This window comes from Aspergillus uvarum (genome assembly GCF_003184745.1).
Source record: "Aspergillus uvarum CBS 121591 unplaced genomic scaffold BO82scaffold_67, whole genome shotgun sequence".
In the NCBI taxonomy this organism is placed as follows: domain Eukaryota; kingdom Fungi; phylum Ascomycota; class Eurotiomycetes; order Eurotiales; family Aspergillaceae; genus Aspergillus; species Aspergillus uvarum.
Genome location: NW_020291364.1, coordinates 199984 through 225552, shown reverse-complemented (window position 1 = coordinate 225552; position 25569 = coordinate 199984). Strand labels below are relative to the sequence as shown.

The following is a 25569-nucleotide window of genomic DNA, read 5'->3' as shown; positions in this document are numbered from 1 at the left end:
GCGCCAGCGGCTCTTTCATGTGTCACCCCGTGTTCGGATGAGGTGGCTTGGTGTGGAGGCTGACAGGCTGGAGATCAATCTGGCTGCGGGAGCAACCGCGTTAATCATGGAAACGAGGACCTCAATGCACGGACCAGTTCAACCAGTTACGTCCCTAGAAAACTCTCTTCGACGAGGACTTGACTCGACCCAACTCGACAAATCCAGTGCATGAAAGGGCTGAGGATTCACCTGACAACGGTCCGGTTCCCAGCCACAACACGAATGTCACCTTCGAAGATAATTTCTTGAAATGGATTGATGCTCAAAATGCCAGGCACAGCTGGTCGTCGAAGAGCAATTCCTTTGGCATTGCCCATTCTGGTTTCAACGAGGACCATAACTTTCAAGGTACTTCTGGAGTATAGTTGCTTATGCAGAGCAATGAGCTTATATTGACCGACTGGCCTAGTGGTTACGGCGCTCGTCTTACAATCTCCACATTGATTACACGAGAGATCGCAGGTTCGATCCCTGCGTCGGTCATTTACTGCTACAATTTATTTTTGCTCTCATCCCAAGGCCTGCCTGCCTATCGCTCACAAATCACAGACTGTGTCATAGATTTCTTGAGTAGTTTCGTTGTAACCTTACCTAGGCAAGAGATTTCTTCTTAAACACACCTTGCTCATGAATGACATGCTCCTTTGTGTCCTCCCTGGTTTGTTGAGACCACTCTCTCTTTACAAACTACAAGCCATGTCTATAGTTGCTGAGGTGCGCATTACTTCTATACCCAGGCGATTGTAGCATCAAACACAGTTTTCTGGTTGAAGAAATAGACCGGTGCATCTATCTGCATAAGCGAAAGTATCTATGGCAAGTTATCATCGTAGGACTGTCCAGTTTTTGTGCCCATTCACTCGATTTACATCCACTAGCATTCATGTATACCTCACTAGTGCGAGCATACCTGGGCCCGTATGAGATTGTTGTTAGCGTAGTTTCAACGGCCTTGGTTCCCTGGTAGCAGGCAGTATTGGCTTAAGAAAACCATGAAGCATCCTTATTCAGACTGGTCACTGCAGGGACCAGTTCGATGGTGAGGGTGGGTCTGTTACGATCTATCCACTGCTGTCAGTGGATCCGGGTATTTCCAGAGCTAGGGTCCTTTCCCCTCTTTCATTGTTCGCTTTAATTGCCCCTCTTTCTCTCATGGCATCTCAAGGCATATGAAAAGCATCGGTCTCACAACAGATTGCTAGATTTGTGGCTCATCTTGTGATTTCAAACTGCTCTTCTACAAGCCTAGCCAACTCTGCAACCATGAAACTCCTCCAGAAACCTCCGCGATATGTCACTGCTAGTATATTGTGCTCCTGCGGAGGACTCCTTTTTGGGTACTTATTTGCTTCTGACCCCAGTGATCTCAACTTCAACACTGATCCCAAGATACTAGAATGGATACAGGAATCATTGGCCCCGTGACTGTCATGGAAAGTTTCACCTCACGATTTGGAAGCCAGGCTGCAGTGATTCACGGGTTGATCGTGTCGTCCATCCTTATCCCGGCCGCAATTTCTTCATTCTTTGCAGGCTACGTGGCAGACAAACTGGGTAGGCCAAAAGGCATCAGTATTGGTGCCTTGATATTTGGAATCGGAGCGGGCCTTGAGGCAGCAGCTGTCCACATTGGGATGTTCGTAACAGGACGATGCATCGAGGGCATAGGGGAGGGCTTATACCTTGGAACTTTGGTAGTGTATGCATGACCTCTCTCCCCTCTGCACAAATGAGTCTACCTGACACTACACAGGTATATCTGCGAGATTTCGCCGCCCGACGTCAGAGGAGCTTTAACCACCGGCCCTCAGTTGCTCATCACGCTGGGTTTGGTAGTGGGGTTCTTCACATGTTATGGAACGGCTCGCCTGGAATCTTCATTCTCATGGCGTACTCCCTTCTTGATTCTTGCTTGTTTGGCAGTGGCTTTCTCGGTTGCTTCTTGGCTCTGGCTGATCCCCTCGCCCCGATGGTTGACCATTCACGGTCGCCGAACTGAGGCTACTGCTACTTGGGACTACCTTGGGGTAAGCCAGGCGGAACGCGAGAAGGCTGAAATTGAGCAAGACAGAATTCTTGTCGCTGAAGTTGCAAGCATCTCCAGCAGAGAACGTGCTTCAACAAATCCCCAGGCTCAAGCAAAGTCAGCCAAGGACAAGATTTTCGACCTCTTTTCTAAAGACGTTCGGACTCGCACCATTCTGGCTGTCTTCCTGATGGGAATGCAACAGCTTAGTGGGATTGACGGTGTTCTTTATGTAAGATTCTTCTCGCCCACCTCTGGTGATCATAGAACTTATCTCTTATTGTACTCAGTATGCCCCTCTTTTGTTCGAACAAGCAGGTCTTGCATCCTCGTCAGCAAGCTTCTTCGCTTCCGGCGTCTCAGCAATTGTTATCTTCGCAGTCACTATCCCTGCACTTATTTGGGCGGACAAATGGGGTCGCCGACACAGTACCATTTACGGTGGCATCGGCCTTAGCATCACGATGCTTCTGATAGGAGCTCTATACGCAAGCAAAACAGTTCACAGCTCAAGTGGAGCGGGGCGATGGGTGGTCATTGTCAGCATCTACATATTTGCCGTGATATACTCTTTGAGCTGGGCTGTCGGCATCAAGATCTATGCAGCAGAGATACAGCCACAAAGGACTCGTGCCTCAGCAACTAGCTTAGCTCACGGGAGCAACTGGGCGGCTAATTTCCTAGTAGCACTTGCTACACCAATCCTCCTTTCAAGAAGCAGCTTTGGTGCATACTTCCTATTCGCGGGATGCACACTTGTCACGACCTTTGTATGCGCAGTCATGATGCCAGAGACCAAAGGCAGATCGCTGGACGAGATCGAAGAAGCGTTCAAGTCCAAGGCTGTGGGCTCGCAGCCCCTCTTGAACATTCTTCGCCGGACCACCCGGTCTATGCCTTGATCAGCGATTGCCGCCGAAATAACTCGATCTGTGCACAAATTGTGACAGATTCAAGTGGTGGGTCTAAGCGTTAGCCGGCGATAAGGTAAAACAGCGGGCGGGGCCGAATGACATGCTGGTTTGAGGTTAGCACAAGCATTTGTAAGCCAGATTTGGATCTAACCGTATGAGGATAGCTTCAGATTATGTAACCTGCCCCTCTGCCGAATGGAAAATAGTTCGGATAATCCCCTCGCTGATAAAGAAGAAATTGTGCCGTCAATCTAGAATGCCGTGACGCCCGCTCTTCACCACCCTTGATCGACGTGCAGCAAGACCCGCAAGTTCTGATCAGCAATGCCTCCTCGTAGGAGAGCGCCGATTTCTGCGGCCAACTTGCGGTCCACGCAATCTGGAGAGGTAAGTTGGAGTTGGAAAGATTTCCGCGCCGTCTCTCGCCGCCCTCATTAACCTTATGCGACGATTCAGGCCGCTGCCTCTTCCAGGCCCGGAACCACCGATGCCCACAAACGCAGACGCGCCTCTCAATCCAAGCCTGCTCCGCCTCCAGAAGAGCCATCCCCCGTCGTCGAGGAACAGCCGCAAGCTTCCGATGAGGAGCATTCTCACACTTCGTACCGCCACCGAGATCCCTTCGACGCTCTTCTCGAGCCGTTCTACTACAACAAGGGCCTAACGGATCCGATCAACACTGCCAAGGATAAATGGAACCTGTTGCCAGCATTCCTCAAGGTCAAAGGTCTGGTGAAGCAGCACATCGATTCGTACAACTACCTGGTCGAGGTCCAATTGAAGAAGATCGTCGAATCCAGCTCCACAATCCGCAGCGATGTCGACCACAACTTCTACATAAAGTTCACCAATATCTACCTGGGATTCCCGCGACGTGCAGACGAGCCGCAAGATGCCAGGGCCGATTTCTCGGAGTCCACTGTGGCCCCGCACGAATGTCGCCTTCGTGACACAACCTATGCGGCACCCATTCAGGTCGACTTCGAGTATGTTCGTGGACGCCAAAGGGTTATGAGGAAAGGTGTGGCTATTGGAAGAATGCCGGTCATGCTTCGGAGTTCGAAGTGCGCGTTGGCGAACAAGACCCCAGCGGAGATGTCCGTTTTGAATGAGTGCCCTCTTGACCCTGGTGGTTACTTCATCGTCAATGGTACAGAGAAGGTCATCCTCGTTCAGGAGCAGTTGAGCAAAAACAGAATCATCGTCGAGACGGACCCCAAGAAAGAGATTGTCCAGGCCTCAGTCACTAGGTAACACTCTGCCGTCTTTTCCCATTCCATTCGCGGGCACTGGTACTAATTTGTTTGTGCAGTTCTTCCAACGAACGTAAATCCAAAAGTTATATCGTGTTGAAGAAGGACAAACTCTACGTGAAACACAACGTTCTCAGCGAGGACATCCCCATTGTGATCCTGCTCAAGGCCATGGGTATCCACACCGACAAAGAAATGCTCTTGCTCGTGGCCGGTGTCGATAAGGTTTACCAGGAAGATTTTGCGATCAATTTCGAAGAGGCGATCAAGCTTGGTATCTATACCCAGCAGCAGGCTCTCGACTGGATTGGCGCACGAATCAAGATCAATCGCAAGCAATCCACATATCGCCGAACCCACGTGCAAGAGGCTGTGGAAGCCATTGCTTCCGTTATCATCTCTCATATCGAAGTCAAGAACATGGATTTCCGACCTAAGGCTATCTATGTCGCCCATATGGCTCGTCGTGTTCTCATGGCCAAGAATGATGCCACTTTGGTCGACGATCGCGACTACCTCGGAAACAAGCGGTTGGAACTTGCTGGCCAGCTGTTGGCTCTGCTTTTTGAGGACCTGTTCAAGAAGTTTTGCTTCGATATCAAAATGAACATCGACAAAGTGCTGAACAAGAGGAATCGTGCCGAGGCCTTTGATGCCTATAGCGTGATTACGATGCACAGCAACCACATTACTCAAGGAATGAACCGCGCTATTTCCACCGGAAACTGGAGTTTGAAACGTTTCCGCATGGAACGTGCAGGTGTGACACACGTGCTAAGTCGTTTGAGTTATCTTGCGGCCCTGGGTATGATGACGCGTATCAGCAGTCAGTTCGAAAAGACCAGAAAGGTCAGTGGTCCCAGAGCACTGCAACCGTCCAACTTCGGTATGCTCTGTCCAGCCGATACTCCCGAGGGTGAAGCTTGTGGTCTCGTGAAAAACTTGGCACTCATGACCCACATTACAACGAATGACGAGGAGGGCCCTATCCGGAACTTGATCTTCATGCTCGGTGCTGAAGACATTTCAACGGTCGGTGGAAAGGAGCTTTATGGCCCAGGCTGCTACACGATCTCGATCAACGGTACTCCCATGGCACTCACTCGACGACCGAAATTCTTCCTCAATGCTTTCCGAAGACTCCGTCGGATGGGTCGAATCTCCGAGTTTGTCAGCATTTACATCAACCACCACCAGCGGGCTGTCCACGTAGCCACCGATGACGGAAGAATTTGCAGACCGCTTGTTATTGTTGATAACGGCAAATCTCGCGTGAAGGCCCATCATCTTGAGAAGCTGCGGGATGGTACCATGGCTTTCGACGACTTCCTTGCGCAGGGATTGGTGGAATACCTTGATGTGAACGAGGAGAACGATTCATTGATCGCTATCTACGAGAAGGATATCACTGAAACAACGACCCACCTGGAGATTGAGCCATTTACTGTTCTTGGAGCTGTCGCCGGGCTGATTCCGTATCCCCACCACAACCAGTCGCCCCGTAACACTTATCAATGTGCTATGGGTAAACAAGCAATCGGTGCGATTGCTTCGAATCAGTTCTTGCGGATTGATTCCATCTTATATCTCATGGTCTACCCGCAGAAGCCGATGGTCAAGTCCCGCACGATCGAGCTGGTCAAGTACGATCAACTACCCGCTGGACAGAATGCAACTGTTGCGGTCATGAGTTACTCAGGATACGATATTGAGGATGCCCTCGTGTTGAACAAGGGATCCGTAGATCGTGGATTCGGAAGATGTCAGGTGTTCAAAAAATACGTCACCAACTTGAAGAGTTACTCGAACGGCACCAAGGACCGCTTGAGTGGACCGCAGTACGAGAACGATGCGCCGATCAGGAAACACGCCCTCCTCGAAAGCGATGGTCTGGCTGCTGTGGGTGAGCAGGTCAACGCCGGTGAAGTCTACATCAACAAGTCCACGCCCGACCAATCGATGTCCTCCGGGTTCGCCAGCTCTGACCCTGGCCGGCCTGTTTCTTATATGCCAACTCCCATGACCTACAAGCTTCCCGATCCTGCTTACATCGATAAGGTCATGATTTCTGTGACCGAAAACGAGAACCAGCTGGTCAAGGTCTTAACCCGACAAACACGTCGTCCCGAAGTCGGTGACAAGTTCTCTTCCCGTCACGGACAGAAGGGTGTCGTGGGTATTATCGCCGACCAAGCCGACATGCCCTTCACCGACCAAGGAATTAACCCGGATATTATCATGAACCCTCACGGTTTCCCCTCTCGAATGACAGTCGGAAAGATGCTGGAGCTTGTTGCAGGTAAAGCCGGTGTCCTGGCCGGCCACCATGGCTACGGCACTTGCTTCGGCGGCACTCCGGTTCAGGAGGCGTCTCAGATCCTGATCGACCACGGCTTCAGCTATGGTGGTAAAGACTATCTTACCTCCGGCATAACGGGCGAGGCCCTGCCATTCTACGTCTTCACCGGCCCCATATACTACCAGAAACTCAAGCACATGGTGCAGGACAAGATGCACTCGCGTGCTCGCGGACCACGCGCCATACTCACCCGGCAGCCCACGGAGGGTCGTTCCCGTGACGGCGGTCTCCGTCTCGGTGAGATGGAGCGTGATTGTCTGATTGCGTACGGTACCAGTCAGCTGCTGCTGGAGCGACTGATGATCTCGTCCGACCGACACGAGATCGACGTGTGCGAGCAGTGTGGTTTCATGGGTTACCTGAACTGGTGTCAGCGCTGCAAGTCCTCTCGGAGTGTTGTGAAGATGGCCATTCCCTACGCCGCTAAGCTCCTCATCCAGGAGCTGATGAGTATGAATGTGACCGCGCGATTGAAGTTGGAAGACGAGTTTCCCGAGATGAAGGGTCGGTAGACGAAGAGGGCTTCAATCTTTCATCAACATCAAAAGCACTTCTGTCAGTCTTCCATTTTTTGGCGAAGATCACAAAACCCAAAACGGAAGTGAAAAAGTTCAGGTCATTTGAGAGACAAAAAAGGAGGCGTTCAGAGCATCATTGGGAGGCTTCTGCTTGGGAAGGGGGCTCGTTTGTACATAACGTTTGCATGCATAGCGCTCGGCGATGCGGTCGAATTTGAAAAGAACAGTTTTGACTAAAAAGTATCTATACACACACACACACACGCATATATAGATTAGCATCCCACTCATTCGCCTTCAAAGGCACTATCATCAGCAAGCCACTACACCCGGAGTATGACCCCTTATCCCTAAACCCCGCCCAAATACCTCCTCACGACCCCCCAGTACCTCTCCGGATCAGTCCTCATATGCGACACATGCGCCGACCCATCAAACTTGACCCTCTCGACCTCCCACCCGCGCCTCGCAACCTCCTCAGCATGCCTCTCCACATCCCTCGCATCGACCACTCGATCCCCCTCGGAGTACAAATAGCACCTCCTCGGCGCGGCCTCCGCCTCCGCCGTGCGGGATGCCCCAATTCCTCCTCGCCCCCGCACCACCAACCCCGCATCCAGCGTTCCCCGCCGCCCGACCATCACTCCATCAGCGCGCGGCCACACCATCGCCAGCAACATGGACCACCCCATGATCCCCGCGAGCACCAGCGTCCCCAGCACCCGCAGCACCGGGTTACCGGGCAACCCGACGGCCAGCGCGCGCATGCCGCCGCGGAAGGTCGACGTGCCCGGGGCGCTGTCGTAGAGCATGGCCTCGACGGCCAGCGGGCGGCCCGTGGCGGCCCGGTAGGCCTCAAGCAGGTTGGCGACGGTGAAGGTGCCGCCGTTCGAGAACATGTGGATGTAGACGTGCGGGTGGGAGCCGCCGCTCCGGTTGGTTGCGGCGGCGGCGGCCCGGAGAGCGGCGACGGCGGGTTGCAGGCGCGCGTGCTGCGTGCGGGCGGTGAAATGTACCAGAAAATCCAGGGAGGTCGAGAGCGTGCACAGGATCGTGGCGGTCGGGTAGAGGTCCATGTAGGTCGTTAGATATTTGGTGAGGGTGCGTGGGTGCGCGTTCATCCAGAAGGCGAGGATTATGATTTGCTCTGGGGTTTTGAGGTTGGTGGCGGCTGGACGGTGGATGTAGACGGATGGGGAGAGTTGGGTGAAGGCTTTGAGCGGGTTGGGGGGAGGGATTGATGCGGTGGTGGTGATGGTGGAGGGCATTGTTTAGCTGTAGTGGTGTCCTCTTTAGTAACCGTGTTTCCGGGGTTGAAGAGTGAGAGTTTCAAGAGTGAGAGTTTCAAGAGTGAGAGTTTCAAGAGTGAGGGTGGGAGAGAGGGAGGATCAAATGTTTTTGTGTAGAACGGAGTATTTGGTAGATCCTCTAGAACCGAGGCAAGAAATCGGGGAGAAAACAACATTAACAATCGGGGAATTTCTCCGATATAAATTGGAAGAATACGGATTTGCGCTAGCCAGACTCTGGAATCCTAGATTATACCATCACCCGGCTTACCGACCTTGAGTGAATATTTGTGACTTGTTAGTGTTCAGCGCATAAGCACTAGACTCGAGCATCACCTCAAGAGTGGACAGTCTTTGACATGGTGGCGATGCGGATTTTATGATTACTCACTAGTCAGAAGGGATGCATGCCTCGTACCTGGGCACAAGCAATAACACGAGAAAACCCCCCGATCATAATTGGTACGAAAGCTAAACCTAAACGCCAGTCCTCGCTATGCTCTAATTTCGTCCTGCTTTTGTCCCGTGCCTCAGTCTATCACTCATGAGTTTGTCATTCAATCCCAGGGAAGTACCGAACCTAGGGCTTATACAAGGGCTTGTTTCTCAAGGCCCGTAAGACATCGCCGGACCTGCGTTGCACCGTTTCGAATTGTTCCCTGTTCTCGACTATATCGGCGTAGCAGAGCCACTGGCGTCCTTCTTCTTGCCTCTCAACGTTTGCCCTGATCCCTGGAATCGGGGCTTGTCTCCCTCAACGGCCTGCCCGGTCTCATCGCGCTTCTTCACGGGCTTGATTGCGTATCCAAAGAACAGCTGATTCGGAGGCAGTCGAAGAGGCTGCGGCCCGTTTGTTCTCCTGACCGGAGGAGGATGCTGAGGGTTGGTGGCACCAGGTGTGGGAGTGGATGGTTTGGGTGTAGGGGTTTTGCTGCCTTTTTTAGCGTTCAAACGCTGTCCACCGACAAGGAAGTTTGACGACACAGCCCTGGCCCCGGCAGCGGCATCGGTTGACTCGGGTGCGATAGCAGCATAGTTGATCGACTGTGCCATGGTGCCATGGGGGTGCAGTAGGCCACCGGACGGCAACTTGCCGCTCACTCCGCTGCGAGGCGTACTGGTTCCACTGGGACGTTGCGGCTCCTCGTAGCCCACCGGAGGCGCAAAGTCGACTTCAAGGTCGGTCTCGAGAACTGAAATAGCGTTGCTCTGGCCAGATGGCTTTGTTTCTAAAACTGCCATCTCGTAGACCTGGTCGTTGTAGGCGAATGTGAAGACATCCCCCTTGGTCAGGCAAGAGAAATTTCGGAAGGCATTCTCCAACACGGCCTTGGGGTCACTGATGTCGAGGAAACTGGTTGACTGAGCCTGCAGCTTGATGAACTGGCCCGGTGGTAGATCGGTGGATTTGACCTGAACTAGATCGCCAGGCTCCAGCAGAAGTGTTTGCATCAACTATAGCACCAACTATCAGCTTCGCGACCATGTATGGGTTGTGGCAGGAACCTACCCAGAATGGCAGGTATATCTTCCCCTCCTCCGCAATGAACTCCAAGACACCTGCATGGGTCATTCTTTCCCTAGCGCCATTCTGAAGCTCAAACAACATGGGATATGTGATATGCAGACGCGTCAGCTTGTCCAAAGCGCTAGGCGGCATGATGACCTTGCCGCCGTGGTTGACATTTTCTCTCTCTGGACCCGGCATCATCGCAACAGGGTAGCATCGATAATATTCATCAAACCGGCGGGCGGTTCCTCCACGACGAAGCATGCTGGAGCCAAGTACCCCGTCCATCGGGTCATCCTCCCAGTAGCCGGACTGAAACTGCTCCTGGTTAGTACGGGATACCTGAGTGACTGACGGCGTGAGAGCGGGGAACCCACCATGACCGACGGGAGCTAGCTATGGCGATAACTAGAAGCTGGAAGAGATATGAATGTTCAGAACAAGGCTCAGTGACGCCTTGCGTTGGGTGATATGGCCGAAGTTGACGAGCAAGGGAAGAGAGTTCAAGAAGTACTGAGGTGTAGCAATAGAGCTCGAGCAGTTGTAGAGAAAGAGAGAGAGAGAGTGACGGGAGTTCAGGTACGTTCGGCCGATCAATCGGATCGCCTGCGGTGACGCAAATGGCGCGGCTCCGCTTTGATTTTCCGTCCCGACCCCAGACAACGCAGTGCAGCTTCAAAATGTTTTGATTTCTACCTCTGTTCGTCCCGACCTTCTGGCTCTTTTGAATAAAAATATAGAGTCGACAGTAGACCGCGATCCGTGATCTCCTCCACGCCTTTCCATGTCAGCCTCTCAGCCCCGCCCCAAGCGGGCAGGTGAAGACTTCACCCGTACACACCACGAGGACGAGGACGGCTCATCGACCAAGAAGCCTCGCTTTGATCTACGGAACCCCTCTGCTCTTGCTCCCGATGCACTAGAAGAGGATGCAGTCCTAGATGCCGACGAAATCGGACGCCGAGGCCAACAAGTCCGCCGCAAAGCCGTCAACTTAGACGGTTACGACTCCGACAGTGAAAATGAGGGCTTCTCAGCACGCATTGAGGCCAAGTCAAAAGCAAGCCGAGAGAAACATGACGCTGAGGACGATGACATGTTTGCTGAACTGCAGGAGGACTTTGGTGCCGAGGAGATCGATGCCGATGAAGCCATGCGCAAAAACAAGAAGAACGTCCGGTTCTTGCGGGACGACGAGATAGAAGGCCAGGTTGCCTCGTCCAAGAGTGGCGGGACGGTCCACGCATATTTTACCAAGGGGGCTGACACAATCGAGGATGAGGAGGACGAAAGTGAAAGCGAGGTCGGGGATGAAGAGCGCGCCAGACCCGACGAGGAGCTGGATGAGGAACTGGGTGCGGGTGCGAAGAAGAAGCATGCGCCACTCCTAGACGCTTTCAACATGCGCATCGAACAAGAAGAAGGTCGCTTCGATGATCAAGGAAACTATGTCCGAAAGGCAGCAGATCCCGATGCGGTCTACGACACGTGGCTGCAGGGGGTCTCTAAGAAGGACATCCGACGCGCCAAGGAAGCTGCAGAGAAGCGGGAGGAAGAGCGCAAGGAGAAAGAGCGCAAAGACGATAGTGTACTCACCGCGGATGTCTTGAGAACTCTAATCACCCATATGGAACGAGGCGAAACGATCTTAGAGGCTCTGGCAAGAATAGGCAAGGGCGCTCAAAAGAAGCAAAAATGGCAGACCAATCGCAATAAAAATCGCAAAAAACAGAGCGACGCTGCACCTGAGGATGCGGAGATGACAGAGGACGATCCAAAGGAAGTGGCCAGAAAGCAGGCTATTGATGAGATCACCGGTGCTGCCGATATCCTCATGACTAGAGGGCAGGCAGAAATTTATGACACTGAACGTGAGATCCTTACAAGGCAGTACCGCCGCGAAACCGGCGAGGACTGGGTTGATCCTCCGTCTGCAGACTCCAACTCTGTGGAAGAATCCCCTGCGATGTGGCAATTTCGGTGGTCCGATGCTCGTGACGGTGGAATCATACACGGCCCATACGATGCTCCTACAATGGAGTCTTGGAGGAATGCAGGATATTTCGGGGAAGGAGTTGAGTTTCGCCAAACGAATGACGGCAGTCAGTGGGACAGTACAGCTACCTTTGTTTGAGGCTGGCGTAACCAGTCTATGCCATGAGACGAATATTGTATATGTAAATTAGCATCGTCGGATACCCGGGTTCTTGGGAATATTAATCTCATCATTATCATTCGAGCCTAGGCTAGGCTCACTTTTGACTAAAATTTGACCCTAAAATCAAAGTGCCCATACATTGACTTCTCAAAAGCGCCGGCAATATCATACATCAAGCAATTGATGGGAAAACAACAACAAACAGATCGAGTCAAGTAGACGAGGGAGTGGCTGGATTACTCCTTGACTATCTGCGACATCTGATCACTGAAAAACAGATCCGTGCATGACCGTCTTTGCATAACTCCAGAACGTCCTTATGAAATCAACTCTATGACAGTTCCATGGCATCGCCATTTGTGGGGGCAGTGAAGCTCACTGCACCTTGATCGCCAATGAACCGCTGCTCATATGCGTTGACAAACTTGACGCTCCGAGCAGGGTCGTAGAACAGGCGATAGCTGCGCTGCACGTCATCAATGCTAACTTCCTTTGCCTTGCGCTTCTGGCTGAGCAAATGAGATGTAGTGATGATGTTGCTAGCGTATCGCAGATTTGATTCTTGGCCGATTTTCGTCAAAAGTGCCAAGGCATCGGGTGAGAGATCGATCTCCTCTTCCTGTGCCCGAATGGCCAAGATCTGTCTGATCTCGTCCGCAGAGTAGGGCTGTGTGCTGACAATGACCACCCGGTCAAGGAAGTCCAAAGGCAATCCGTGCGGAGAGCTGTAGGTAGTGCCGCGGATCCGGGAGTGGCCACGGTTGCTGGCCATAATAACAATGGGTGCCAGCTCCGCCTCCAGAGCACGGTTGATGTACGAGAAACATTCGATATCCAGCATATGCACCTCATCGATGAACAGAACACCGGGGATAATCTCGGCCTTGCCTTCTTCCTTCCACTCAGCCACCTTGGTGTTGATCTGATCCCTGACCTCACTCCGGATCTCGCCCGTGTCACCCGAGAAGAGGGCCAAGAAACCCTGTGATCGCGAATTGATGACGTCGATTTCGTGCAGGCTAACAGTGTGTACGATCTCCTTGCGAACCTGAAGCTCACCTTCAGGGCATTGCACAAATTTGGTATCGGCGCCCATGGCATCATAATCCCGGGAGCGTGCGTAAGAACGTCCTAACTTGGTGATTTTGCCGGAAGACTTGTCGATAGAAATGATGTCCCCTGCCATCACTCTCTCCTTGGTCATCGAGTCAATCATCTTTGTTCCCATATCATAGATTGTCTCCATATCCGTCGTCTTGATTGTGAGCTTTCCTTGTTTGTTTCCCTGGACAAGTCAGCATCAACATGTTGCATTGAATCAGATGAGGTCGGCATGAGTGGTAGATGAGGTGGGAAAGAGTGCTAGATGAAGTCTTGAATCACGGTTTGTGAGATCTACTTACACCGGTCACACTTCTATCGATCTGGATCTCCACGACTTCACCCTCAATGATTTCACTTTCCTCCTTGATGCGAACCCCGATAGACTTCCGGAAAGCTTGCGTGAGAGCCTCCGTCTTAGACATCTCCATGGAGAAGATTTCGGAAGAAGCAAGCATGGTGAAGGGAACATCCGGTCCAAGGGATTGAGCCATTCCCATGGCGATGGCTGTTTTACCCGTGCTGGGAGGCCCTGCGATCAACACAGCCCGACCAGCAATTTTACCTTCCTTCACCATCTGCAGGATGACAGCGGCGGCCTTGCGGGCCTTTTCCTGACCCACAAGACCCTGGGAGGAGGCTCTGGGCTGCAAAGAGTCGACATCAACGCCGAGGCCTCGAATATGCGAATGAGCAGCAATGAGGTTCAAACCCCGGAGCTCCTTGGTCTCCGCAACGGTAGAAATTGGCTGTCGGCAGTCAGCAATGGGAGGGAGATTACTAGGATTGGAGCAGGTGTTCGGTGTCCACTCACGGCAGCCATTGCAACTACTTGCAGACACGAAAAGTTCTTCCTGTGGATGAGTGACAAGTAGCTAGTCAATTCGATGTACCAGCCAAAACTGGTCTGCAGGCGTTGCGGAAATGCAGACTGAATGAGAAGAGCTGCGCTGGGCAGAATCGGCCAGGCCGACGGGGTACCGCCCATCTCACCGCCTGGCAGAAACTGTCGATCGCGTCGGGACCGAGCCTCTGAGATTTGGTGGCGGCCGACAGGAGATGGCACTGCAGACTTCAAGGTGAATGATGGGCCTGTGAACCCAACCATTCACTGGGTCGGTCTCGACTGCTTCACGCGTCGTTTCCTCTACTCGTTGCCCCGCCTTGTTGCTTTGTTTATCGCATCCATGACAACTGGTATACAGGGCACCAGGATCCATGAACGTAAGTAAGCAATTTACTCTGTACCTTTTCTGGTTTTGTCTGTACAACTTCCTTGAAGTCTCCCAATGTGATGTTCACCCTCAATGGTCGCTCTTTCCCCATTCTCCCCATTCTATCCCACTCATGGATTACATCGAATGAATAGGCCCTCGGCTTACCAAGATCACTCGGTAGCTCTTCCCCAAACACTTGACAAATTGCCATGGAACCAGAGACCACAACATCACGCGACCCCCGCCTGGCTCGCCCTTTTAGACCAACTGCTGCCCGCACATTGTCCGAAACGCACCTGCGACTCAGTGCACAGCCAACAAGCACGCACTCGGTTAGTGAACGGGATAATTCCAATTCTGACCACCTAATACGCGGTGTCTCCGACCTGGTCCAAGCCGCAATCCTCGCTGCCAATAGCAAGTCGGAGAGAGACCGACTACAGAAAAGAAAGGAGGCTACCGCGACGTTATGCACAAAAGCCAGAAGCTATAACACTTTCCCATCTACTGCGGCTTTCTTTCAAAAATCTCAAGCAGATGAGGACGCGGAGCTCACACGTGTCGAGGAGGCCCTCAAGAAGCATAACGCTACGTACCAAGAGCACGAAAATGCTTTGCGGCTCACACTCGGCTCATCCGTCTTCGAATCTAGTAGATCCGAGCAGACTAACCACTTGCAGCGCGAAGTTCAGACCGTAAGAAGCGACTTGGGCAGCGCCAGGGCTGATATCACCAAACTGCGGGACTATAATGTGACTTTAGAGCACAAATTAAACGAGCTCCAGGACCGCGTGGCCCGGACAGAGAAAGCTTTTTCGGATTGTGCAAGCACGTTAAAGAGACATGCGAATCATAATACGGAAACAAGTGAGCGCATTGCGCAACTCAGCTCAGCTCTGAACAAAAGATCAGATTCACCGCCTCAGAAAGAGCGGATCGATAAAATACTATTCTCGATCTCAGGAATGGGCACTGAACTGGAGTCTCTTCAAACCAAGAACAAACTAGACATGCAAGAGTATCGGGACTTGCTGGATAATCTGCGTAGTGACTATGACGACAAATTTAACTGCTTTCTCGCGGACCAAACGACACGCTATGATTCTCATGTGGAATCCGTGGAGAATAGGCTTGCAGAGGGCTGGGCACTCGGCTTCAAAACCCAGCTCCAACAGATTCAAGACACCAATTATCATAGCCTTACCGAGCGGCTGGACAAACTTCAGGAACTACAGGCGATGAAAGATGATCTCGCGATGTCTGAGATGGAAGAGCTCAAAGATCACCTGGAGCAAAGCAAGGTGGATATTTCCACGCTCAAAAGTAAGAACAGCCAACTCTGTGACGGGCTCAGGACTGTTCTCAACCAAGACAAGTCAAATTCGGATGGGAAAATTACAGCACTTGAGACAGCACTGCATACCACAGAACAGACCTTGGAGAGTGTTAGAGTAGGCCTACATTCGCTTGAAATGCGCTACAACAACCTGTCAACCGGGCCTCTAGTTAGGAGTATGGCGCAAGCTATGCAAGAAATGTACCCCGGCGCAGCACAGATGATAGACAGGATGAAGCTGCTAACAAAGCAATTCGAGCAACGGTTACCTCAACTCGATGCGAGGATAGAGAAACTGGAAAAGGGCCTGGGTTCTCGGTCAGGCGGTATGCTCAAAGTACAGAACCACCTAACTCAGCAAGTCGGGAACTTGGTCAAGCAACACGAGGCTTTGTCGCAGTCGCTGATGCCTTTGCGAGACCCATCCACCGGAGAAATTTCGAGCACGAATGTTTCGTCAGGCCTTCTGCGAACGGTTCAAGATGAAGTCAAAGAGCTTGCATCTACCATCAGCAGTTATATAGAATCAAGGAAAACGGAGGACGAATCTTTGGTGCTGAAAATGACAGAAGAGCGAGATGATCTGAGAAGTCAGAGCCAGGTTCTCACCGATGAACTGGCAAGCTTAAGCGCACAAGTCACCGAAGTACATGAGACCATGAGAGCCGATATTAAAAGGTTGAAGGCTTGTCCTCATGAGATTCAGACTCATCAATATCGACTCCGGCAACTCGAACAGGTTACGTTGACCAAATGGGATGATTTGGCTGAGAAGGTCAAAAGACTAGAAGAGTCCGCGAATCAATTCTCCTCTGTTCGAGAAGGCTCGAAAGCCGCGTCTCAGCCATCACTTCCTGCCGTACCGAATTCGTTGCAGGGCTCGGTCAGCTCAGTACGCTCGGAGCAGGACAGGAAGCGACCTCGTGTATCTGCAATTTCTGACGGTGAAACGGGAAGTCAGTCACGCGCTAGCTCACCGTTTTCCATCTCATCCCAGGTTGGGTTTAAGTCAACACCGAACTCCGAGAGCAAGAAAGTGTACAAAAAATCCAAGAAAAAGCGCAAGCGGCTGACCGAGGAGCCTATTGTCGTTGACTAAGTTGGAAGGAACCAGACAGTCCCAGGTACATTCGCATTCTGGCTCGACGGCGGCTATCAGCGCCTCAGCTTATAACAAATGTGACAAATGCAATCTCCACCAGACTTTTGATTTTCGCTGGATACCTCTCGGGTTACATCTAATTCCCTTTCTCATTCGTTTTGTGTTTTGATGAGACCTTCAAAAGCCAAACTTGTTCTCTTACTTCTGTAGCTATTCCTAGGCTCCAGTTGAGCCGGACCTAGTCAGCCTGTATCTGATTCTAGTTGATGCCTGGTCGATGCACAGTATGAAACAACAGATGTTTGTACAGTCCACTCGCAGGCCCTTGGGACTGCGCTTGCTCAGGTCTTCCCTGGACATGGTCATTAGGACAGGCGTTTCCGGCCAGCAAATTGAATTTGATATGTATGTCTTTACATTTATTTTCGTAGCCAGAAGTCCAAAACTGCAGTTCTTTACAAGAGATGAATGCTCTTACTATGTATGCAATCGACCCGACTGCTGCTGTGATGTACTCGTATGCCAGTTGGCGCCGTTCCCAAAGCTTCCCCAGTCGTCTTCCCGATCACCCCACAACACCCCACGCTTACTCACCCTCCTCCCCACAGAGGTCCAAGCACAAGGCTTTAATAATTCGACATTGTTCAGAGACCACAACAGGCAGCCGCATAATACTCACTGCATCAATTAAACCCCCCTTATAAAGCTTGATCACAATAGCATTGTACAGTTTGACTACAGATTATATAGTTACATACTACCTCTCATTTTCAGATTCAGTCTTCAGACCCAAGTTCAGAAATCCCAAGTGGTCCATACCGCATTGCGTCCTGCATGTTGTGAGAAATGACAGGCACTGCTGCTGGAAGGGGCTGAGGAAACATCCGGCGGAAGATCTCATACCCATTGACAGACCACTGGGCAGGGCAAAATCGAGAGCTTGAGTTTGAAGCTTGAGCTTGCTAACGGCGGAGAGGTTCGGAGTACCAACCAATTCCAGGCGATCAACATCAGCACTCTTGTACATAACCATGCTTATAGTATCGAACCACTTCATGAATCCAACATCATATGATTTCAAAGTGAACACCCCCCCATAGTAAGAGAAAGAAGCAAACTGGTCAATAAGAGGTGAAGAACGCAGCCACTATTGCCGGTGGTTCTTCCCGAGCCCGCCAACAACCAACCCGAGAAGTTGTTGATCGGCCAGCCGGTCCGGCGCTAAAAACCCCAAGTAAGCGTGGCCTGACTTAGCCCTTTCTTCTTTTTCGCTTTGCCGATAGTAGGTGGTTTGATGCCGGTTAAGGTCGGCGGGAAAAAAACACGCCTGGAGTACTCCGGGAGGAGTTGATCAAGACAAATTATATTACTCTATCTCTGGTAGCCAATCTTCTCCTATATGGCTCCGGGATAAAGTCTTTTCTCCCCTCCTTCTTTTTCTTCTTTGTCTCTCCCCTTGGATTTTCTTTTCTTTTATCCGGCTGGCACGTGTATATCGTTGGTCTATGGAAATATCATCAAAGTTCACAGTTTTTTTTTTCTTATACACTCTATGAAGAGTGCTTTTGGCTTGTTTTCTTTATGATGCTCTATGGTGATTCCATTCCTTGTTCGTTGCCTATCTATGCTCTATATGCAAATTTTCGCCCAACCCTGCAATCGCGAGGATTGACCTTCGAGATCCGATCTATATCTAACCTTCTAAACTTCTAGCGCTTCAATATTCCGCAAGTCATGCCGTTGAGAGTCGTGTCCGGTATAGCCAAAGAATGATGGAGACGATTTATTCGCCTGTGGCCGGACGCCAGGATCGTCCTTGCCAGTGAACGAGAGCGATCGGGATGAAACTGACACCGATGATGAGAGCGGCGCAGACTCCGGCACTGGCGGCAACTCCAACGTGTTCGAACATGGATGGGAACCTGGACGGCCTCGATTAGTATCTGCGTGCGCAGCAACAGAAGATTATCATGCTTGCGACCTACCAGAACGGACCCAAGAACCCCCAGATCTGACGGACGAACGTGATGAAGACTCCGACGCTGGCCGCCTCGGTGTGATAACAGTCTACGGCATATGTGATGAGGACGGTGGTTACGATCTGGTTGCCAGCAGCACAGATGGCAATGCCAATAACAGGCCGGATATTCCAGTGTCCCTCCTTGGACTGCTCGGTGCAAACCAGGAAAACGACGAGACCCACAATTGAGCATAGGAAGCCGATATAACTGAGCCAAAGGCGATGCTCGGGCTGAGGCTTGCGATGAGTCTTCTTTTCGCGCAACCTCATCCAACGGTCGGACAAGACACCGCCCAGTTGTTCTCCAATGAGGGAGCCAACGATGGGGCCAAGGAACTGGAGACCCAATTGCTCGGCGTTCAGGTCAAACTTGGTCTGTAGCAACGCCGGAACTTCAACCGTGGTCATGACGTTACTCAAACAGAAGATCATGGCGTATGCAGCTGCTGGGATGGCAACACAAGGGTGCGTGAACATGCCCAGGGGTCTAATGAAGTCCCAAGGCGACAAAGGTGTGGGGTCGATCCGTCGCAGCTGAACATACTCTCGCACCCACGCGGGTTTACTGGTGTCATAATCACCCCCAACATACCGCGTTTCTGGGCCAAAGAAGAGGTAGAGGATAAATTGACCTCCGTTGATCTGATCGATCCGAAATTGAATCTGTCAGCCATCCGCCAATCGTCTCCGTGGGTTTTATGCGATCACTGAGGAACTTACTATGGCCAAGATCCAGTAGATCCATTGGTAACCTATCCGATACGTAACGAACCCGAAGATGAAGGGACCGCTCGGAATTCCCAGAGTAACCAACAGTGTCCAGATCCCCATGTACCGAGCGCGGTCCTTCTTGAATGTTGTCTCCATCACTACAGCACTTCCGATAGCTTCCGCGTCTATTAGCTTGTCTAATTTCTCTCATATCGGAGCAATGCTAGCGAAGCTTACCCGACGCTGGAGAGATGAAGAATGCTTGCAGGGCACGACAGACCGCAAGAGACGAATAACTTGTGCTTTCAGCACACCCTATATTGCAGATGAGACTGCAGATCAGGGATAGCAAGAAGACTGGGCGACGTCCCCATCGATTCGACAGGGGCTTCCAGATCAAAGGTGCCACGCCTAGGACTGCAATTTGGATGGATGTCATGTAACTGGCGTCATTGATAGAAACACCGTACTCGGTCGATATCCTGAACGTCTTTTAGTAACCCGGATGTCTTCGAATCATGGGAAACTCACGTCTCATATGCGGGAATGATGCCTGCAGCAGCAAAAGTTCCCATGCACGCGTGGAATGCAACTAGAAGAAGGTTGACAATTTTCTGCAGAATAACAACCCATCAGTCTCAATGGTTCACTGATAGTCAGATGCCAGTTAATCGCGGGATGTTGACCTTCCATGATGGCCAGTTATAGGGATCCGCGGGATCCATGCTAGGCATAGGGTCGAGCTCCAACGTGCCATGGCGTTCGAGCAGATAATCACGATGAGCTTTGGAGAGACGTGATGCTGCAATATCGGCATACGTTGAGGGAATTCCAGACTCGGTGCTCTCTACAAAATTGACATCCTCTTTGACAGGTGTTTGGGGGTCAACAGCCGTGCGAGACGGCTGCATCTCGTGTGACCCGGTCATCTCGATGGGAGACCCTATGTTTATGGTAAGGAAACGGGTGGACAGTTGATTTGGTGTTGAAGAGTATCGGTCCCTGGATTCTTGATAATCCTCTTAGGAGACTGAACAGTGGGTGACAGGTTATTGAAGAGAGTGAAAGAGCAATTTGCCGAGGCCTACAAGGAATGAGCCAGATTTTCACAGGGTTATGTGAACACTTTACAGTGCTCCTGTCAAAGGGAAGAAATTCAGGGCGAGGCTCCACGCAGTCTGGGGCTTCGACCTATCGCTGGGGTCAGCAAATCTCCTCCCCGGGGCAAACCCAACCGAATGACGAGTCCCGCTTACTACTGGGGCAAGTATTGGGGGATATGCGGAGGGGAACCCACAAAATGGCGAGTCGCAGTAACGGCAATGGGCGACTCGGTCTGTCGCCCTTGAAGTGCGGCATAGTTCATTGGCTGGACCGAAGAACTGAGTGTGCTATCAGGTCCAAAGCATAGCCGAGGACCCGAGTCCGGGTTTTCCGGAGAACCCCATCCTAACTTTGCAAGGCCTTTCTCCAGCAAGGGACCCATTAGGTCATACCGAGACGGGATAAGTTCTTTGGAGTGGATGCCGATTTGAGTGGGAAAGGTCATGGGCAAATGTGTTGATTTGCCTTCTGATCTCGGCTAATCCTTCTTCGGTTCGCCTTTCGTTTCCACTAAGAATAAGATACTCCGCATTTGTGATCCATTCAGCTTCGAACCAGAGGCAGGATCGGAGTCTGCATGACGATGATGGTGGTGATGATCATAGCAATGGTGGCAGACGATAAGTCGATCAAATTGACGCCGGTACGTATTTCTGGAAAGCAAGAGAAATTGTGGGGTGTGGTACCTGCGAGTTCGGCCGGAAGAGAACTCCACGCACCTATGCAGCGGCTGTTAGCATGAATGTAAGGGGCCAATGCAGTCTCGACCTTTTTTGATTTCCCATCAAGCTCGTCCAGGTCAGTCTAAGTGACCAGCTAGTAATTGAATTAGTAATGACGAAGAGTCATGAGGATGGACTTATCGCCACTTGGGAACTCGGGAAGAGATGGAGAAGCGAAGAGTGGAAAAAGTATGGAGAAGCCAATCTGGAGTCTGGAGTTAGCCGATTACTAGTTCGTACTATTCTTTTCCATCGGTAAGTGAGGACGGGATTGTTCTTGGGGCAGAGATCCCAAGGTCTGGTAGAATGGCGGCAATACCAAACGGTATCAAACCGGTACTGCACATACTATAATTCTCCACGTGCCTGGCTCAGTTGGGAAAGGTCAGTTTGCTTCAATGCTTGCTTCTCTCCCTCCCATTCTGCCCCACACTTTTTTCCTCTCCGCGGCCCCCAAACCAAACCACAAAAATAAACCTGTATTTGGATGCTATTCTTTCTCTCCACGATCGATTATCTCTATCCCTGTTCAAGGCCCCTCTGGTCTCACGTCATCAAACTATTGTTGTGAAGGCTGGCTCCTTCGACTGCCTTAGTTGATTGTTGCTGCCTACTCGATTGTGGGTGCAGATGTGATACAGCTTATCTTTAGTTACTGGACTGCGCTGCCTTGGCTACTACGGAGTACCAAGCAATCTCTTCCACCACCCCCCCTCATCCCCCCCCTTCCCTGGCCATTATGCCACAAACCACATCCACATCCACATCGTCGCCCACTGCCACTATACCCACGACCAAAGCCCTGGTATGTCGTGTTTGTGAGAAGGGCTTCTCCAAGGCTGAACATCTGAGGGTATTTCCTCCCCAGCATCTCGTATCTTAAATTCTTCTTGTAGTGGAATGATTATAGCTAATTCTAGTATGTAGAGGCACGAACGATGTCGTAAGCACCCCTGATTCAAACTGGATTGGCAGACAATGGGCGACAATATGCGTTCCTATGGACCATTGACCTGCCAATATGTTCGCTCGTTCATCACACGAGCAGCCTTGTCTTCTTGAGTGTGTGCTAAAGTCAGTTTACAAGATACGGGATCGAAGCCTTTTGTCTGCAAAGATTGCCGACGTCCTTTTGCACGCCAGGATGCTCTTACTCGACATGAAAAGCTGCACGTCCGTGCTGCAAATGCCAAGCGGGCTCAAGTACAACAATCCGCTGTGCATGTGCTACCGCAGGCGTCGCCTTTGGATGCTCTAGCTTGGGACACCCATCGAACCACCTCACCCGGGGTGGTGTCCTCGTCGACACCCAACAATGCTTGGGAGACATCGCAAGCGGAATCACAGCCCGGCCTACAGCATGCTGCCTCCGACCTCGACTTCACATTAATATGGCCCGATTCCGAGAATCTGTTTCAAAGCATCATGGCTTGTGAAACGACTGATCAGTGGCAGATGCCACTTGGTGCCCTGCCCTTTCCACCTGTTGTGCAGGATGTAAATGGGATGAACTTCGGTTCACCAAACTCCTTTGACGACAGAGGTTCATCTATAGGCGCTATCCCGTCAGGTGGTAGCCATCAGGCTGTACGAGATGTTACTGAAATGGTTACAAGCTCGGTGAGGATATCCGGGCCCCTTCATTCTTACTCGAAGCTGATTTTTTAAAACCATGACTGGTAGTCCTCGAGCGTGACTGCAGCCATCAAAGCGACTTCAATAACATCGGTCTTCCTGGACGAGTGCCTTCACATGTTCTTTGTGCGATTCATACCCACTTTTCCCATTCTGCACCGAGCAACATTTGTCTTCCGTGAATGCACACACCCCTTGCTACTCAACGCTATGGCACTTGGGTCCCTGTACTTAGGTCCCAAGGATTCCGTAGCAAAAGGAGAGGCGCTATGGCGCCTAGCCCATACGGCTATTGCTACTTCTGTAAGCCGTGCTTTTGCCATGACGAAGGAGAATTTGCTCATAAAGCTATAGTGGCAGTCCTTGATCACACATAGTGGTCCATATGATGCTTGCAAAGGGGTCCAGCTCTTACTTACAGCTCTTTTGGGACAAATATATGGTGCTCTATCTAAGGTACGTGGCCCAACTAGTTTTCTGAGTTATATATGATTGACTAGTTATTACTAGAATCGAGTGATCCGTACCACAAGCCAGGTCTTTCGCCCGCTCGGTTTCTTCTGGGCAAGACATTGCGGCATGCTAGACTGCGAGCCCTTCTCAATGGAGAGCGTGCCATTCCCCAGCGCACCAAATAGTGAGAAAGAAAATAGGTGGCGGACATGGGCAGCCAGGGAGATTCAACAGCGTGCATTGCTTGCCTACCACATTCTAGACGGACTGGTTGCGCAGATGTCTGGAGATGGCGCATCCACACGGCACGTTGCCAATCCACTCATTCTGCCCAGCAGCGAAGCTGCTTTCGATGCCAGTAATGTGGATGAGTGGATTGCTACCATGCGATCTCAAAGGTCGGAGCAGCCTTCATTCCGACTAGTCTTCCGCTCCCTTTTCCCTCCCATCGGCAGTTTCCGCCCACTAGATTATCAGTTCTCAGCCTTCGCCCTACGGGTCGTTTTAGAAGGGTTGCAGTCTCTGGTCTCAGATTCCGACGAAAGCGATCTGGCGGCTGTCGGTGTTCCTGGCCGCTCTGACGTTCGTAGGGCGCTAGCTCAGGTGCATGAAACCATCACCATGAGCATTCACCTTTCGGCTCCGGAACGACTCGAGGTCCTCCTTCGCTGGCACACGATTTGCCTGGACACGATGATCAACTCCACCATTCTTTGCAGACACGTATGCTCTCGCTACGACATCACACAGCATGTCTCCGGTGGCTCTCGGACCATGAGACCGGGATTCGATATGGTCAAATGGGTCAATACTGAAGATGCTCGTCGGGCATTGCTGCACGCGATTGCGATCCAGGATATCGTCGAGCAGTTGCCAAGGGGGCGTGCTCATGTTATTCACATGCCTAGCTCCCTGTTCTCTGCAACGACCATTTACGTTGTTTTCTCGCTCGCCGGGGTGACCAATATCCACCTTCCTCGTACTATTGTCTGGCAAGACGCTTTGCTCTCGAGGGCTGATCTGAACCTTGGATGTGACACCCTCCGCTCCTCGAGTGGGTCAGAGACTCGCCGTTTCGTCGAAGAGGGTCGAACCGATTCTCCTCCCGGAATGGGGGCGGTGCGCAATTTGCTGTATGAGATGAACTCACTACAGAAATTATTCCGCTGCTTGTTTTCTCAGTGGGGCGTCGCTCACGATATGGAGGAAATCATCGATCAATGGATTACTCTTTGCCATTGATTGTCTTTGCCTGTGTGTCCATGCCCTCGCGGGCGTCTACTTGGCGTTTGATTTCAGGAAATCCTCTGGGTCTTCAGCACAGTCAAACCAAACTCCCTTGTTTATCTTCAAGACTTCCAAGACGTCAAGGAGGACAACACTCAAGCAATTCATGCATACTGATGTATTCACGGCATTGATGTTCTTTCGCGGCCAAGAGCCTCTACTGGCACATTCCGTCCACCTGGCCCCTTTCTGGCCAAGCTGCCACGAAAGCCCGAGACAGCTTCTCACCAAAATATCGGACATTATGAAGAAGTTGCCAACAGTAAACTTCGAACATACCGCAGTGCAGCTTTTTCATGTGACACCCACCAACAGGCGTGTGGTGAGAATGTATCTGGGCTCATAATCGACGACCGCATGATCGATCCTATCCCTCATTAAGGGGCAAGCGAAAGGCGGGGAAGCAAAACGGAAATCCAACCTTAAGCAGACGTCTCGCGAAATGATGATGCTACGCTAGCATGTCCGCCCGGGGACAGTTGCTACTGTGTCGCCCGGTTGATCCTGGTCCCCACCTTTACAGCTTTCCCGCAGTAGAAGTGCAGCACTCCCGGGAATCTTATTTCCTGTTCTAATCACTGCTCAGCTGTGGCTTGATACTTGTTCAGACCAAGTATGATGGATTAGGTGTCGGATTGGTTGTCTAGCCATGAAGCGTGTAAGGTCAACATCAACGACCATCACTGGCTCTTCAGCGTGTTAGAAGGCCATCCCAGAGCAGCTGAGCAGCTCCTTTCTCATACGTAAGTCTTGTTGGCTTTACTGTTTGTTTGATCCATCTCGAAGGAGAAACTAAACTCTAGCTCTAGATA

At 51.4% G+C, this 25569-nt stretch overlaps 9 protein-coding genes and 1 non-coding gene across 10 annotated transcripts; 6 read left to right on the top strand and 4 right to left on the bottom strand.

Annotated features, from left to right (window-relative positions):
• The first annotated feature begins 436 nt into the window (after window positions 1-436).
• BO82DRAFT_t275 lies at window positions 437-525 on the top strand. The gene has a single exon. It is a non-coding gene; the product is annotated as a tRNA-Val (tRNA).
• Window positions 526-1251: 726 nt separating this feature from the next.
• Window positions 1252-3120, top strand: BO82DRAFT_395373 (putative MFS sugar transporter). Its single transcript, XM_025638787.1, has 4 exons — window positions 1252-1379; window positions 1439-1741; window positions 1796-2300; window positions 2359-3120. Exons 1-4 carry the CDS (start codon window positions 1306-1308, stop codon window positions 2968-2970), a joined length of 1494 nt encoding a protein of 497 aa, XP_025487760.1. The 5' UTR covers window positions 1252-1305; the 3' UTR covers window positions 2971-3120.
• A 125-nt stretch (window positions 3121-3245) lies between these two features.
• Window positions 3246-7372, top strand: BO82DRAFT_319603 (DNA-directed RNA polymerase III core subunit RET1). The gene is made up of 3 exons (XM_025632681.1): window positions 3246-3369; window positions 3439-4232; window positions 4295-7372. The coding sequence occupies exons 1-3, from the start codon at window positions 3307-3309 to the stop codon at window positions 7104-7106; spliced, it is 3669 nt and encodes a 1222-aa protein (XP_025487759.1). The 5' UTR covers window positions 3246-3306; the 3' UTR covers window positions 7107-7372.
• Window positions 7285-8725, bottom strand: BO82DRAFT_178758 (uncharacterized protein). The gene has a single exon (XM_025630402.1). It carries the CDS (start codon window positions 8378-8380, stop codon window positions 7463-7465), a length of 918 nt encoding a protein of 305 aa, XP_025487758.1. The 5' UTR covers window positions 8381-8725; the 3' UTR covers window positions 7285-7462.
• A 345-nt stretch (window positions 8726-9070) lies between these two features.
• On the bottom strand, window positions 9071-10199 carry BO82DRAFT_293644 (polyubiquitin-binding protein UFD1; the record flags this gene model as incomplete). The annotated part of the gene is made up of 2 exons (XM_025631798.1): window positions 9071-9856; window positions 9912-10199. 2 exons carry the CDS (start codon window positions 10197-10199, stop codon window positions 9071-9073), a joined length of 1074 nt encoding a protein of 357 aa, XP_025487757.1.
• A 379-nt stretch (window positions 10200-10578) lies between these two features.
• Window positions 10579-12140, top strand: BO82DRAFT_358234 (GYF domain-containing protein). The gene has a single exon (XM_025636231.1). The coding sequence runs from the start codon at window positions 10696-10698 to the stop codon at window positions 12043-12045; it is 1350 nt and encodes a 449-aa protein (XP_025487756.1). The 5' UTR covers window positions 10579-10695; the 3' UTR covers window positions 12046-12140.
• On the bottom strand, window positions 12121-14083 carry rvb2 (RuvB family ATP-dependent DNA helicase reptin). The gene is made up of 3 exons (XM_025636230.1): window positions 13985-14083; window positions 13473-13919; window positions 12121-13354 (listed from the first exon to the last, which is right to left on the bottom strand). The coding sequence occupies exons 1-3, from the start codon at window positions 13991-13993 to the stop codon at window positions 12401-12403; spliced, it is 1410 nt and encodes a 469-aa protein (XP_025487755.1). The 5' UTR covers window positions 13994-14083; the 3' UTR covers window positions 12121-12400.
• A 252-nt stretch (window positions 14084-14335) lies between these two features.
• Window positions 14336-17213, top strand: BO82DRAFT_435810 (uncharacterized protein). The gene has a single exon (XM_025641064.1). It carries the CDS (start codon window positions 14597-14599, stop codon window positions 16820-16822), a length of 2226 nt encoding a protein of 741 aa, XP_025487754.1. The 5' UTR covers window positions 14336-14596; the 3' UTR covers window positions 16823-17213.
• Window positions 17214-18608: 1395 nt separating this feature from the next.
• BO82DRAFT_368473 (putative MFS transporter) lies at window positions 18609-20467 on the bottom strand (the record flags this gene model as incomplete). Its single annotated transcript, XM_025637123.1, has 6 exons — window positions 18609-18747; window positions 18811-19508; window positions 19566-19741; window positions 19794-20038; window positions 20088-20170; window positions 20243-20467. 6 exons carry the CDS (start codon window positions 20465-20467, stop codon window positions 18609-18611), a joined length of 1566 nt encoding a protein of 521 aa, XP_025487753.1.
• Window positions 20468-22372: 1905 nt separating this feature from the next.
• Window positions 22373-24712, top strand: BO82DRAFT_377989 (C2H2 type zinc finger domain protein; the record flags this gene model as incomplete). Its single annotated transcript, XM_025637613.1, has 5 exons — window positions 22373-22376; window positions 22446-23002; window positions 23066-23320; window positions 23372-23473; window positions 23528-24712. The coding sequence occupies 5 exons, from the start codon at window positions 22373-22375 to the stop codon at window positions 24710-24712; spliced, it is 2103 nt and encodes a 700-aa protein (XP_025487752.1).
• Window positions 24713-25569: the final 857 nt, after the last annotated feature.

What these genes read in the sequence shown, in the direction of transcription:
- BO82DRAFT_395373 (XM_025638787.1), top strand. Translation starts at nt 1,306, where the DNA reads ATGAAACTCCTCCAGAAACCTCCGCGATATGTCACTGCTAGTATATTG. An exon ending in TGCGGAGGACTCCTTTTTGG is followed by an intron (nt 1,380 to 1,438) that starts GTACTTATTTGC and finishes CCAAGATACTAG; the next exon opens with AATGGATACAGGAATCATTG. An exon ending in GGATTGACGGTGTTCTTTAT is followed by an intron (nt 2,301 to 2,358) that starts GTAAGATTCTTC and finishes TATTGTACTCAG; the next exon opens with TATGCCCCTCTTTTGTTCGA.
- BO82DRAFT_319603 (XM_025632681.1), top strand. Translation starts at nt 3,307, where the DNA reads ATGCCTCCTCGTAGGAGAGCGCCGATTTCTGCGGCCAACTTGCGGTCC. An exon ending in GGTCCACGCAATCTGGAGAG is followed by an intron (nt 3,370 to 3,438) that starts GTAAGTTGGAGT and finishes GCGACGATTCAG; the next exon opens with GCCGCTGCCTCTTCCAGGCC. An exon ending in GTCCAGGCCTCAGTCACTAG is followed by an intron (nt 4,233 to 4,294) that starts GTAACACTCTGC and finishes TTGTTTGTGCAG; the next exon opens with TTCTTCCAACGAACGTAAAT.
- BO82DRAFT_178758 (XM_025630402.1), bottom strand. Translation starts at nt 8,380, where the DNA reads ATGCCCTCCACCATCACCACCACCGCATCAATCCCTCCCCCCAACCCG.
- BO82DRAFT_358234 (XM_025636231.1), top strand. Translation starts at nt 10,696, where the DNA reads ATGTCAGCCTCTCAGCCCCGCCCCAAGCGGGCAGGTGAAGACTTCACC.
- rvb2 (XM_025636230.1), bottom strand. An exon ending in TCGATAGAAGTGTGACCGGT is followed by an intron (nt 13,355 to 13,472) that starts GTAAGTAGATCT and finishes TGACTTGTCCAG; the next exon opens with GGAAACAAACAAGGAAAGCT.
- BO82DRAFT_435810 (XM_025641064.1), top strand. Translation starts at nt 14,597, where the DNA reads ATGGAACCAGAGACCACAACATCACGCGACCCCCGCCTGGCTCGCCCT.